This window comes from Felis catus, chromosome B3 (assembly GCF_018350175.1).
Source record: "Felis catus isolate Fca126 chromosome B3, F.catus_Fca126_mat1.0, whole genome shotgun sequence".
NCBI lineage: Eukaryota > Metazoa > Chordata > Mammalia > Carnivora > Felidae > Felis > Felis catus.
In genome coordinates this window covers 58795275-58809015 of record NC_058373.1, presented here as the reverse complement: position 1 = coordinate 58809015, position 13741 = coordinate 58795275, and the positions used below count along the sequence as shown (strand labels likewise).

General features: G+C 38.0%; 1 protein-coding gene across 2 annotated transcripts in view; it reads right to left on the bottom strand.

Annotated features, from left to right (window-relative positions):
- Window positions 1-13741, bottom strand: part of SPG11 (SPG11 vesicle trafficking associated, spatacsin) — an 88302-nt gene that overhangs the window by 70651 nt on the left and 3910 nt on the right. For both annotated transcript variants that reach the window (XM_003987209.6, XM_045059405.1), the window contains 5 exons: window positions 13497-13721; window positions 11876-12077; window positions 4139-4276; window positions 3489-3937; window positions 2025-2170 (listed from right to left, as the gene is read on the bottom strand). In XM_003987209.6, the coding sequence (XP_003987258.3) occupies window positions 2025-2170; window positions 3489-3937; window positions 4139-4276; window positions 11876-12077; window positions 13497-13721 (1160 nt within the window). The remainder of the gene's footprint in view (window positions 1-2024; window positions 2171-3488; window positions 3938-4138; window positions 4277-11875; window positions 12078-13496; window positions 13722-13741) is intronic.

Genomic DNA, 13741 nt, shown 5'->3' with positions numbered 1-13741 from the left:
AAACTCTTATAAAACCGCATTGCCTCAGTTTAGGCAATGATTTCTTAGATATGAACCAAAAGCACTAGAGATTAAAAAAAGTAAATTGACTATCAAAATTAAAAACCTTTGTATTTCAAAGGACATCATCAAGAAGGTAAAAAGAAAACCCACAGAATGGGAGAAAATATTTGAAAGTCATCAGATTCTAGTACCCAGAAAATATAAAGAAATTTTAGAACTCAACGACAGAAAAAAATTTTTAAATGGACAAAGCTTTAAATAGACATTTCTCCAAAGACATATACAAATGGACAATGAGCAAATGAAAACATGTTCAACATCATTACTCATTGGGAAAATGCAAATCAAAACCACAACGAGGGGTCCCTGGCTGGCTCAGTAGGTAGAGCATGTGACTCTCAATTTTGGGGTCATGGATTCAAGCCCCACAGTGAGCATAGAGATTACTTTAAAAAAAAAAAAAAACACAACACAATGACTTAATTTTGACTTTACAACTACTAGGATGGTTATAATAAAAGGTGGACAATAACAAGTGTTGGTGAGGATGTGGAGCTCTTGGAACCCTCGTCACCCACTGCTGGTGGGAATGTAAAATAGTGCAACTGCTGTGAAAAACAATTTTGCGGTTCAAAAAGTTAAATGACCCAGTAATTCCACTGCTAGGTGTATATCCAAGAGAAATGAAAACATATGACACACAACTTGTATACCACTGTTCACAGGATTACTTACAATAGCTAAAAAGTGGAAACAACCCAATGTCCATCAACTGATGAATGGATAAACAAAATGTGGCACATCCATATAATGGAATATTATTCAGCCATACAAAAAAAGAAGTACTGATATATGCTACAACATTGATGACCCTTGAAAATATGCTATGTGAAAGAAGCCAGTCATAAAAGGCTACATATTTTATATTTCCATGTATAGGAAATGTCCAGAATAGGCAAATCCAGAGACAGAAGGCATATCAGTGTTTGGGACTTAGCAGCCATGAGAACTGGTAAATGACTGCTAATGGATACAGAGTTTCTTTTTGAAGTAATGAAAATGTTTGGAATTACATAACAGTGATAGTTGTACAACCCTGAATACACTAAAAATCAGTGGACTGTACTCCTTAGATGGGTGAATTTTATGGTATGTGTGTTATACTTTAATAAAGCTGTCATTAAAAATACAAACTCACATACAACATTATTAACTTTTGGGGTCTGTGTGATCTACAGAAAAGTACCTTGACTTTGATTCTAGCTCCAGTTCTTGTTAGTATTGCTATGGGCCACTCACTCAACCATTCTGAGCCTAAGGTTTTTCATCTGTAAAATGAAATGAATAAAAACTATCCAGGGGCACCCGGGTGGCTCAGTTTAGTCCCAGACTCTGATTTCGGTTCAGGTCATGATCTCTCAGTTTGTGAGTTCAAGTCCCACATTGGGCTCCATGCTTACAGTGCAGAGCCTGCTTAGGATTCTCTCCCCTCCTCCTCTGGTGTGTGTGTCTCTCTCTCTCAAAATAAATAATAAACTTACAAAAAAAAAAAAAAAAAAGACTATCCAAACCATCTCATGTTATTTTAAGACAAAACTAGATAATGCCTATAAAAAAGTGTGAACTACAAAATGCTATACAAATTTTTCAGGTTATGTTGCTTCCACAGTTTGATTAGAAGAGTAGGGACCATAAGGTAGAAATAAAAGGTCACTTTTGTTTGTGATTTCCATAGCTTGCTTTTACTTCATTTAGTCTTACCATCTTATTGTTGCCTCCATTTTTTGCAACTTTTTTTTAGTTTTTACTATAATTTTTTATCTTTTAAGACCAAAAAGGGTAAGCAGAATTCCTAGGCAGAATTAGTGTATTGAAATAACCAGAACTAAGCAAATGGTTGGGTAAAGACTATAGCTCTTTTTGCTGCTAGGTTAAATGAATTCTCCCAAATCTTCAGTCAAGTTAAGAGTCTATGACAGAAAATAATCAAGCAAAGTCATGTAGACATTTAATATTGTTACCTCCAGTGCATGGATGGGGATTGAGCATCTCCCCCAACCATTGAGATGGCAAAGAGAGTCCACAGTACTGGCACTTCCATGGATCATTAGTCTATTTAAAAACTCCTCCTGAGTCAATCCAAACAAAATCAGAGAGAGTCCATTTTCTGCAGGAAAAATAAAAGTTACCTTAAATAAATTAAGGTATTTATTACCTTATTATGGTATTACCTAATTACCTTATTACCTAATTAAGGTATTTATTACCTTATTATATATTACCTCTAATTATGCAATACTTCAGTGCTATAATTACAAATATATGTATTTGGCAGCAGGTACTACTATGACCATGATTAATCCAACATGATTTTTTAATGTTTTTAAAAAAGAGTTTTATTTTTTCAACAATGGACCACAGGGCAAATTCTCGTAAGAACAACACATCCTATGAAATAATACTAAATCTCACTTTTCTCCTTTACATTATCCACACAATCAATGCCTGGAATTTTTAACTATTTACAGAGATGTCATATATCTGATTCACTAAGGTAAAACCAATAGCACGCTCTTGACACACAGAAATATAGGATTTCCAAATCTGGGGTATTAAAAAAAAAAAAACACACATAGTTCAATTGCATCACTCAATAGCTTTGTAGGAGGTTATGGCATAACTGCTGACTGAGAAATACCAAACGGGTAGTGAGACAAGTACAAGACAAAACTAACAAGAAAACAGCCCATCTAAGAGAACCAAAATTCAGCCTCAACCCATAAATTACTACGGAGGAATGCAGGGCTAGTGTTGCCAGATCTAATAATTTTTCAATAACAGCTAGAAATCCTCTAACTTTATATGTTTATAATACAGTCTTCTTTAAAAGCCTAGATAGTGCAAGCCCAATAGAATGAATCTGCGGTGCACATATATATGGCCCAGAAGCAGCCAGCTTACTACTGTTGCTTGCACAGACAAGTCAAGAGGAGACTCCCTGGGATAAAACCAACCTTTACTACTCTGACACTTCTCTGACTTTAGCGTCAGAGCATTGAGCTGAGCAAAAATAACCTTAATTAAAAATCAAATAGATGAGACAACAGTACCAAGAGTAACACCAAGTTTCCCCATGAAAGACTACCACTTAGAGGACAATGTAGGCACTAACATCACCTGAGCAGAAGTAAAATATGTTAAGAAAGCACACCTCTCAGGGCGCCTGGGTGGCTCAGTCGGTTGAGCGTCCAACTTCGGCTCAGGTCATAATCTCGTAGTCCATGGGTTCAAGCCCCGCATCGGACTCTGCTGACAGCTCAGAGCCTGGAGCCTGCTTCAGATTCTGTGTTTCCCACTCTCTCTGCCCCTCCCCCGCTCATGCTCACTCGCTCTCTCTCAAAAACAAATAAACATTAAAAAATTTTTTTAAAAAAGCAAGCACACCTCTTAGCAATGCGTTTCAACCTAACACGAGTTATTCTCACCTGTCAAAACAAGGCAGAGTTGCTGGTCTCCACAACTGTCTATAGGAATACACTTTTGGCCAAGGGAAAAGCACTGCAGGCCCTGGGTCTCCAAATCCCAAAGGACAATGGTGCAGCCCGTCCTTTCCACTGCCCAAGTAAACAGTGCACTGAATCCTGTCACAGACATACATTTAAGCTCAATAGGTTCCTCTTGTTCATGAATGTGCATTGTTTTCCATGATCTTCCTGGATCCCTGGTCTTGGCATGATCTTTCTGTGGAAAATTATACTGGTTGTGCATTATGTCTGGTGGAATGAAGGCCCAGCCTGGCATACTGGTACTGGGGTTACCAGATTCAGGAGACTCCAAATGCAAAATATTCTGGAACCACGGAGCACAATAGGAAACCTCCAGGTTGGAACTCTTTATTGTTTCATTCAATGATGATAGCTGGGCTTTCCAAGACCTGGAAGACAGGGTAGAACTCACACCTGTTACCGTGAAAGGCACTACATAAAACACTGTATCATGAAGAAGATGCATTAAAAAAAAAAAAAGTGTTTACTTCTGTAAAGCCCTTTAGTAAAAAGGTAGAGTATGACAAAAAAAAAAAAAAAAAAAAAAAAAAAAAAGGAATAAAGTAAACCCAAGAGGGAAGTTTCTGTACCTATCAACTTGAAAGGAAAACTTGGTCAGTTTCATGTTGTAGTCAGAATTAACAGGATCATCTTCATCTATCCCCTTAGGGCCTTCAACAGGCATGTCTTCTTGAGTTCTTTCACATAGTAGGTGTCCTGGGTGTTGCCTACATTTTAAAATGATAGCCATGGTCAACAATGATGATTGAATCCAAATCTGTGTTACTACTGTTAAATATTGAGGAGAAGGGGGTGTCACATAGAAGGAACAGTATAGACAGGTTTTTTGAACAGGACTCCTTCTCTCCATTGTTTATAGCAGAATGATAAAGTCAGCCCTAAGAATTTGACCCATTTGTAACCATGTGTGGTAATGGAAGTTAACTAGATTTATTGTGGTGCTCACTTCACAACATATACATATATTGAATCATTATGTTGTACACCTGAAACTAATACAATGTTGCGTGCCGATTATATCTCAATCAAGAAAAAATAATTGGACATTTATAGGCAGTTAACTTTATAAAGAAATAAGAACACTTACTATCTATGATAATGCAGATGTTGTGATTAAAACTTTAAAATACTTTGTTTATTTTTGAGAGAGAGAGACAGAGCGCGAGGGGGGAGGGGCAGAGGGAGAAGGAGACACAGAATCCGAAGCAGGCTCCAGGCTCTGAGCTGTCAGCACAGAGCCCAACATGGGGCTTGAGCCCAGAAGCCGTGAAGACATTTAACTGACTGAGTCACCCAAGTGCCCATAAAACTTTATATAAACTAAGCCTTTCAAAAACCCTATGAGGTAAACATACCCCCATTTTATAGATATGGAAACAAAGGCCCAGAGAAACAGTGGAGCTGTAACCAGGTCAATGTGACCATAAAGCCCAGGCTTTTAACCGTTCACGATACTGTCACCACAAAGTAAGATTTAGGCTGAGATCAGGGGAATGCATACCAACTAGAAAGACAAAATGTAAGTGCAGGTGTAGGTGGAAGAGTATCTGCAGAAAGAGGGTTTTTCTTTTTGTTTTGAGAAACAAAAAAAAAAGGCAAAGGTAGCTAAAGCATAGTGAATGAGAAGCAAGGTGGCCTGAGATGAGACTGGAGAGGTTGGCAGGAGACAGATGGTGCAAGACTCTATGGGCTACTAAGGATTTTTAGTTTATCTTGTGGGGTAGGGAAGCTAAGTAAGGGTTTTAAATAAGAAAAGCAGTATGATCAGATATAGAAGAGTACCTGGGGGAGAAAGAGTGGCACTTAAAGCTTGAGCACTTACACTGCTATTAACCCTTTCAACAATTTGAAGATAATATGTTAACATCAAGGATTGATTTTTAAAAAGCTAGAAAAGGCAGGGGACAGGGAGAAAAGATGATGCATGGAAAAGGCAGTTTCCCATCCCCCCAAATGAAAGGTGGATACCTTGTCCCCAGGTGTTAATATCTGGCTGTTTCTCTGAGAAGATATGCATTTTAACCCATCACTCTGGCTACTTTACAGAGCATGAAGTTGATGGGGTAAAAGCAGACATGGGGAGACCAATTACAAACCATTACCTTACCTTAGTTCAGGTAAGTGATGACAGTGACATGGGTGAGAATAATAACAGAGTTTAGAGTAGTAGACAGATTCAAGCAACACTTAGGAGGTAGAATGATTAGGATCTGGTGACTAATTAGATATACATCTAATGCTTAAAAGAGTTTGGAGGGGCACCTGGGTGGTTCAGTTGGTTAAGTGTCCGACTCTTGATTTCAGCTCAGGTCATGATCTAATGGTTCGTGGGTTAGAGCCCCACATCGGGCTCTGTGCTAGCAGTGTGGAGCCTGCTTGAGATTCTCTCTCTCTCCCCTCACCCTCTCTCTTTTCCCCTCCTCATGTTCTCTCTCTCAAAAATGAAACAAACAAACAAACAAAAAGAGGTTGGAGAAATAAAAAAGAAAGCAAATGGAAAATGGTCCCTGAGAAAGAAGGAAAAAAATGGGATCTGGAGCACAGAGCACAGAGGCCTTCATGGAAGGAGGGGAATCTGTTTTAACAGGAGGGAAGATGAGGAGATGGGCACAGGAAAGTAGGTTTGTAATTGAATGTGAGAAACTGAGGGAGTTCTCATTAGATGGATTCTACTTCCACTATAGAGTAGGAGACAAAGTTACCTAAGAAGACTTGGGGATAAAGAGATGAGCAGAGGTTTGGGGAAAATGGAGGTTTAAAAACACTGTTATAAAAAGATGGGCTCATGAAAAATCATTGTAAAATTTCCAGACAATACTGAGAGACCATTGAAGGCAGCAAATGTGAACTCAACAGTGGTATCAATTTTCCTTTGTGGTTTTCTCACAAGTGCCTGGTTGCTTGGGGGCAGGGACAGAGAAGGCAGAGTGAAAAAGAAAAAAAAAGAAAAAAAAAAAAGATTTTGTCAGACCAAGTGCTACCACAGAGAGGAGCAAGAGTTCAGGGCACATACAAAAAAAAGTGATTGAAATGATGAGTCACAGAATCTATGCTGAGAAGGGAAAGGAGTGGGAGGGAGTAAAGACAGGAGGAGGCTAGAGAGTGAAAAGTCAACGAACTGGAAATTCCAATGAGGTCAGAGGACAAGTAAAGTGGGGGTACTTGAGTAAGTGACACAGAAAATTTGGGAAGCTGTGGTCAGGGAGTGAGAAGTGCAGGTAGTGGTTTGAGGGAGGAACGGTTTCACACAAAGACAAAGCCAGGGTAAGAGTATTGGAAGCAAAGTCACTGACAATGAACTGAAAGAACAGACCCTGAGTTTGGGTCCTCAACTTGCTTACAAACTCTACAGAAAACATGAAAAAATTAGAGAAATAATACAAGACTACATAACTAAGTGCTAAACTGTAGTTCAAAGCAAAAGTGTTACAGAAGTCCACAGGGGAGAAAAATTATAAAATGAATATAAAATTACAAGTCGAAGGGGTTTTAGTAAGTAAAGGCTTCATGAGAGAGGTAGATCTCAAAGGATAAAATGAAAAGGAGAAACCGACATTCTGTATCAGGGGGAAAGAAGAGCTAGAACTAGGAGTCAGGAAAGATAAAAACACTTTTAAACTTCAGAGCACAGGGGCGTCTGACTCTTGACATCAGCTCAGGTCATGACCTCACGGTTGTGAACTAGAGCTCCAAGACAGGCTCTGAGCTGACAGCATGGAGCTTGCTTGGGATTCTTTTTCTCCCTCTCTCTCTGCCCCTCCCCTACTCACACTCTTTCTCTCTCTCTAAATAAATAAATAAACTTTAAAGTAAAATAAAATAAAAAATAAACTTCAGAGCACACTTAGAAAATAAAATATGCAGAAAAACTGAGAGCTTTCCTCCTAAGGTCAGGAACAAAACAGGGATGTCCACTCTTGCCGCTGTTATTCAACATAGTACAGGAAGTCTTAGCCTCAGCAATCAGACAACACAAAGAAATAAAAGGTATCCAAATCAGGCAGGAGGAGGTCAAACTTCCACTCTTGCAGATGACATGATACTCTATACGGAAAATTCAAAACATTCTACCAAAAAACTGCTAGAACTGATCCATGAATTCGGCAAAGTGGCAGGATATAAAATCAATGCACAGAAATCGGTTGCATTCCTATATACCAATAATGAAGTGACAGAGAAATCAAGGAATTAATCCCATTTACAATTGCACCAAAACCATAAAATACCTAGGAATATATCTAAAGAGGTAAAAAATCTATACACTGAAAACTATAGAAAGCTTATGAAAGAAATTGAAGAAGACACAAAAAAATGGAAAAAGATTCCATGCTCCTGGATAGGAAGAACAAATATTGTTAAAATGTCAATACTACCCAAAGCAATCTACACATTCAATGCAATACCTTTCAAAATAACACCAGCATTCTTCACAGAACTAGAACAAACAATCCTAAAATTTGCATGGAGCCAGAAAAACCCTGAATAGTCAAAGCTCTTGAAAAAGAAAACCAAAGCAGGAGGCATCACAATCCTGGACTTCAAACTGTATTACAAAGCTGTAATCATCAAGACAGTATGGTACTGGCACAAGAACAGACACTCAGATCAATGGAACAGAATAGAGAACCCAGAAACAGACCCACAAACGCATAGCCAACTAATCTTTGACAAAGCAGGAAAGGATATCCAATGGAATAAAGACTGTCTCTTCAGCAGTTGGTGCTGGGAAAACTGGATAGCGACATGTAGAAAAATGAACCTGGACCACTTTCTTACACCACACACAAAAATAAACTCAAAATGGATGAAAGACCTAAACCTAAGACAGGAAGCCATCAAAATCCTTGAGGAGAAAGCAGGCAAAAACCTCTTTGCCCTTGGCTGCAGCAACTTCTTACTCAACACATCTCCAGAGGCAAAGGACACAAAAGCAAAATGAACTATTGGGACCTCATCAAAATAAAAGGCTTCTAAACAGCAAAGGAAACAATCAGCAAAACTAAAAGGCAACCGACAGAATGGGAGAATATATTTGCAAACGACATATCAGATAAATGGTTAGTATCCAAAATCTAAAAAGAACTTATCAAACTCAACACCCAAAAAACAAATCATCCAGTGAAGAAATGGGCAAAAGACATGAATAGACACTTCTCTAAAGAAGACATCCAGATGGCCAACTGACACAGGAAAAAATGCTCATCACTCATCATCAGGGAAATACAAATCAAAACCACAATGAGATACCACCTCACACCTGTCAGAATGTCTAACAGTAACAACTCAGGCAACAACAGATGACGAGGATGCGGAGAAAGAGGGTCTCTTTTGCACTGCTGGTGGGAATGCAAACTAGTGCAGCCACTCTGGAAAACAGTATGGAGGTTCCTCAAAAAATTAAAAATAGAACTACCCTACAACTCAGCAATTGCACTACTAGGTATTTATCCAAGGGATATGGGTATGCTGTTTCAAAGGGGCACATGCACCCCCATGTTTATAGCAGCACTATCAACAAGAGCTGAAGTATGGCAAGAGCCCAAATGTCCATCAATGGATGAATGGATAAAGATGTGGTGTACACACACACACACACACACACACACACACACACACACACACAGAGTATTACTTGGCAATCAAAAAGAATGGAATCCTGCAATTTGCAACTACGTGGATAGAACTAGAGGGTATTATGCTAAGCGAAATCAGTCAGTCAGAGAAAGACAAATATCGTATGACTTCACTCATATGAGGACTTTAAGATACAAAACAGATGAACATCAGGTAAGGGAAGCAAAAATAATATACAAACAGGGAGGGGACAAAAACATAAGAGATTCTTAAATATGGAGAACAGAGGGTTACCGGAGGGGTTGTGGAGGCAGGATGGGCTAAATGGGTAAGGGGCATTAAGGAATCCACTCCTGAAATCATCGTTGCACTATATGCTAACTAACTTGGATATAAATTTAAAAAAATAAAAATTTAAAAAAATATGCAGGGGTTTCTGGGTGGCTCAGTCAGTTAAGTGTCTGACTTGGGCTCAGATCATGATCTCACTGATCATGAGTTCAAGCTCTCTGCTGTCAGAGCAGAACCCACTTTGGATCCTCTGTCTCCTTTGCTCTCTGCCCCTCCTCTGCTTGCGAGTTCTCTTTCAAAAAATATAATAAAAATTAAAAAAAAAATTTAGGGATGCCTGGGTGGCTCAGTCGGTTAGGCGTCTGATTTCAGCTCAGGTCATGGTTTCACAACTTATATGAGTTCAAGCCCTGTATCGGGCTGTGTCCTGACAGCTCATAGCCTTGAGCCTGCTTCAGATTCTGTGTCTCCCTCTCTCCCTGCACCCCCTTCCCCACTTGTGCTCTCTCTCTCAAAAATAAATGTTAAGAAAAAGTAATAAAACATTTAATAAAAGTTAAAAAAACAAGAAAATACAGTCTATTCCAGAAATTATACTAATTAAAGAGCATTCATGTAATTAGTAAATAGAGATCATTCATTTAGATTCCTAAATTTACTGGTAAGCAAACACCAGCTCTCTTTGGGTGATGTTAACAGTAGCTGAGTTCAAATGCAATTTGTTCAAACAATGTGCATGGTGCAGTCTTCAGAGTTCTCTTGAAGTGTTACCAAAACATCCACAGGGGGGCACCCGGGTGGCTCAGTCGGTTAAGCAACTGATTTTTCGCTCAGGTCTTTATCTCACAGTTGGTGGGACTGACTGAGCTGACAGTGCAGAGCCTGCTTAGGATTCTCTCTCTCCTCTCTCTCTGCCCTCCCCACTTTTGCTCTCTAAATAAATAAATCAACTTAAAACAAAAACAAAACAAAAAACATCCACAGGAATGTTCCCTATACTCAAGGATCAGAGTGGCTGAGTAGGCTTTCCCTCCTCTTCATCTATCAAATTATTTTCCAAGGTAGATTAGAACGTAATTCTACATACCAGGGTATGTTTTAGTCAGTAAAAATGGCCTATTGTAAACAAGCATATGATCTGAGAAAGTGCAAATCATCTTTATTCAAAGATTTTTTTTTCTTTTTTAAGGTCAAAGCCATTTAAAACAAAAGAAAAAAAACACAGTAGGAAGAGGTTCGGTAGGTATGTGAAAATGAATTTATCCTTTCTTGTGATCCAAACGATAGGCAATAAAACCCATCAAAGTGCCTTCCCAATTACTCAAGGATTTGTTTATCTCATTCATATTAAGTTAGGACCAAAAATCCTAATGGTTTTGAATGGCCCTGAAGGCCACAAGTCATAAATACGGACTAGCCTACTTTTAGATAAGTTGCAATGTACAGGTTGGGGTATTTACATATGCCTCTCACATCATACCTCTCTCAAACATTACAAAATCAGAAGCAACTTAAATATCTAAATCTAAAAGTAACACAAATAAGCCTTCAATTTTTACTAATATATTTAGACAGTAACTGGGGTGGGTCCTTCAAGGGAAACAGCTGAGGAAGTACTTAGCTGGAGAAAGCTACCTTAATATATATTATCAAAGTTCTTTAAGAGAAAAGTAATCCCCAAGGCTCCAGGAACCTAAGCCACATAAGAAGCAATTCTGAAACAGGGTAAATTCCATTTTTCTTCTACTTTAATGTAGGGCAAGGAATAAATAATGTGTAATAGTCAACTGTGCTATACTATACATTATGTACTTATTTTTAAAACAGTGCTTGATTACTTTGTAACTTACATAAGCTATATCTAAAACATATATAAATCAAAATCAAAATCTTGATATAAAGGTAGCCAATGATCATTTGCACAATTTTACAGTAACAACCTATGTAGTTGCTAGAACATGAACTAGCTGAATAGAGAAATTAAACTGGTTTTTAAAAAAGCTAACAAGGGGCACCTGGGTGGCTCAGTCAGTTAAGTGTCCAACTCTTGATTTCCGCTCAGGTCATGATCTCACTCTCCTGAGATCAAGCTCTGAATCAGACTCCACCCTAGCATGGAGCCTGCTTGAGATTCTCTGCCCCTCCCCCACTTGCTCTCTTAGGAAAAAAAAAAAAAAAGCTAGCAAGTACATTTTTTAAATTAAACGTTTTTATTTTATTTTAAAGAGAGAAAGTGTGAGTGGGGGAGAGGGGCAGAGGGAGAGAGAGAACCTCAAGCAGGCTCTAAGCTCAGCATGGATCCCACGACCCTAGGGTAGTGATCCAAGTAGAAATCAAGAGTCCAATGCTCAACTAAGTCACCCAGCTGCCCCCTAACAAGTACTTTTTAACCTCTTAAGGCTTTATTTACCTCAACTTAGAGACGGCAGTAATTTACATACCTGAAATACAAATTTAAGTTAAGAGCAATTGCAGAGTTGGAAGAGCTGATAATCACCACAACATCTAGGTCTTGAGACACTTTCAGCGAAGTAAATGAAGAAACCTTGGCTGGCTCCTGTTGCTGCTCATCACACATATCTTCTTGGTGAAGTGCTAAATCCACATGAGCTACATGTCTACCATCCACAGTGTCAAAAATGTCTTTGAGTTAGAGTTAAAGAAAATGCCAGTCTTAAGTATGCCCCAACACTTAAAATACAGGATGGGATGGAGCTTATGGACTTCATTGCTGCAACCTTATGGGTATAGTAACAAAAGGAAGAGTGGACACTTGAGGCAGCCCTCATCACAGTAACCAGCTGAATGTGAAGTTGGTGGCCCAATAAACAACCTGATACAGAGTTCATTCAGCAATACTTGCTGAAAATCCACTCTGTGACAGGCTCTGATACACTGCTAATATTTCCCACTATTGTTCTACAACAGTGCTTTCCAAGAGAAATGGAATGTGAGCCATATTTGTCATTGCAAATTTTCTAGTAGCCCTATTAAATAAGTAAAAAGAAACCAGTGAAATTAATGTTAGTAATACATTTTATTTAGCCCAATATATCCAAAATATTACCATCTCAACAGGTAATTTACATAAAAAATTGGGATATTTTACACCTTTTCATATAAGTGTTCAAAATCTGGTATTTTACACTTACAGCAAACCACAGTTTAGACACTAAATTTCCATTGGAAATATCTGATCTGTATTTAAACTTCCTAAAATTCACATTTGAGAACTTAGATATACTTAAAAGTTCTCCAATAACTGAATCAAGTATCAGCTTTCAAATTTAAAATAATTAAGTAAAATTAGGAATTCAGTTTCTCAATCACACTAGCCAATTTCAAGTGCACAACAGCCATATAAGCCTAGTGCCTACCATGCTGGACAGCACCACTCTATAATCCAGCAACAAAGATGAAGTTAATGCAACACTTCGACGTTTTTACAAAAGAAATTTTAATAAAGGCTATTTTATATCTAAAATAGACAAACCATCCCTTTAATTCAGAAATAAAAGTTCCAAAATCATATAAGGGGTCATTTTTCAAGTCTTCAAAACAATTTTGCTGATGATCTGATCTACAGATCTGCTGGAAACAAAAACTGTAATGTTTCCAAAACCAAATTAAAAGTAGTTAAGCAAACCATATGATTCACTAATATGATGGAATCATCATATAAGGAGATTATATTCATATATGAAAATGTATGCATCACATCATAAGCAGCCTTCTAAATCCTTTCTGGAATAAGCACATAGTAGATATTTAATAAGCATGTTTTGGATAAATGGGTAATACAGAGCATATATAATTTAAAAAGAACACAAGTTGGAATATTATGACTATGGAAAAAAATGTATATACTAAAAAATATTTGAATGGAATACAAAACAATATAGTTGAGTATTTCAAGTTCATAAAGATCTTTTTCCCTGAATTATACTGAAAATCTAACAATTCTACTTATATACCAGTCCCTAAAACTAAAAGTCTAAAAAAGGCTCATCCTTTAAGGCATTCTCCTCTCCTGCACATCCACCTCTTTACTGCCAAGGATACAGATCCAGCCTAAACTACTCAAAACAAAGAGAATTCCTCTGCAGAGCTGCGTGTCAATAATCCTGTCCACTGCCTGTGCAGGCAAGGGTAATGTAAAACAGCTGCATACTCCAACCTCAGCATCTCTTTCAGGAAATATAAGGTGTACGATGATACATTTGTTGATGAGCAATAGTGAAGTGTTATCGTGAAATGACAGAATTCTCAAAGACAATATGGAAACACCTAGGAAACAAAAGCATAGT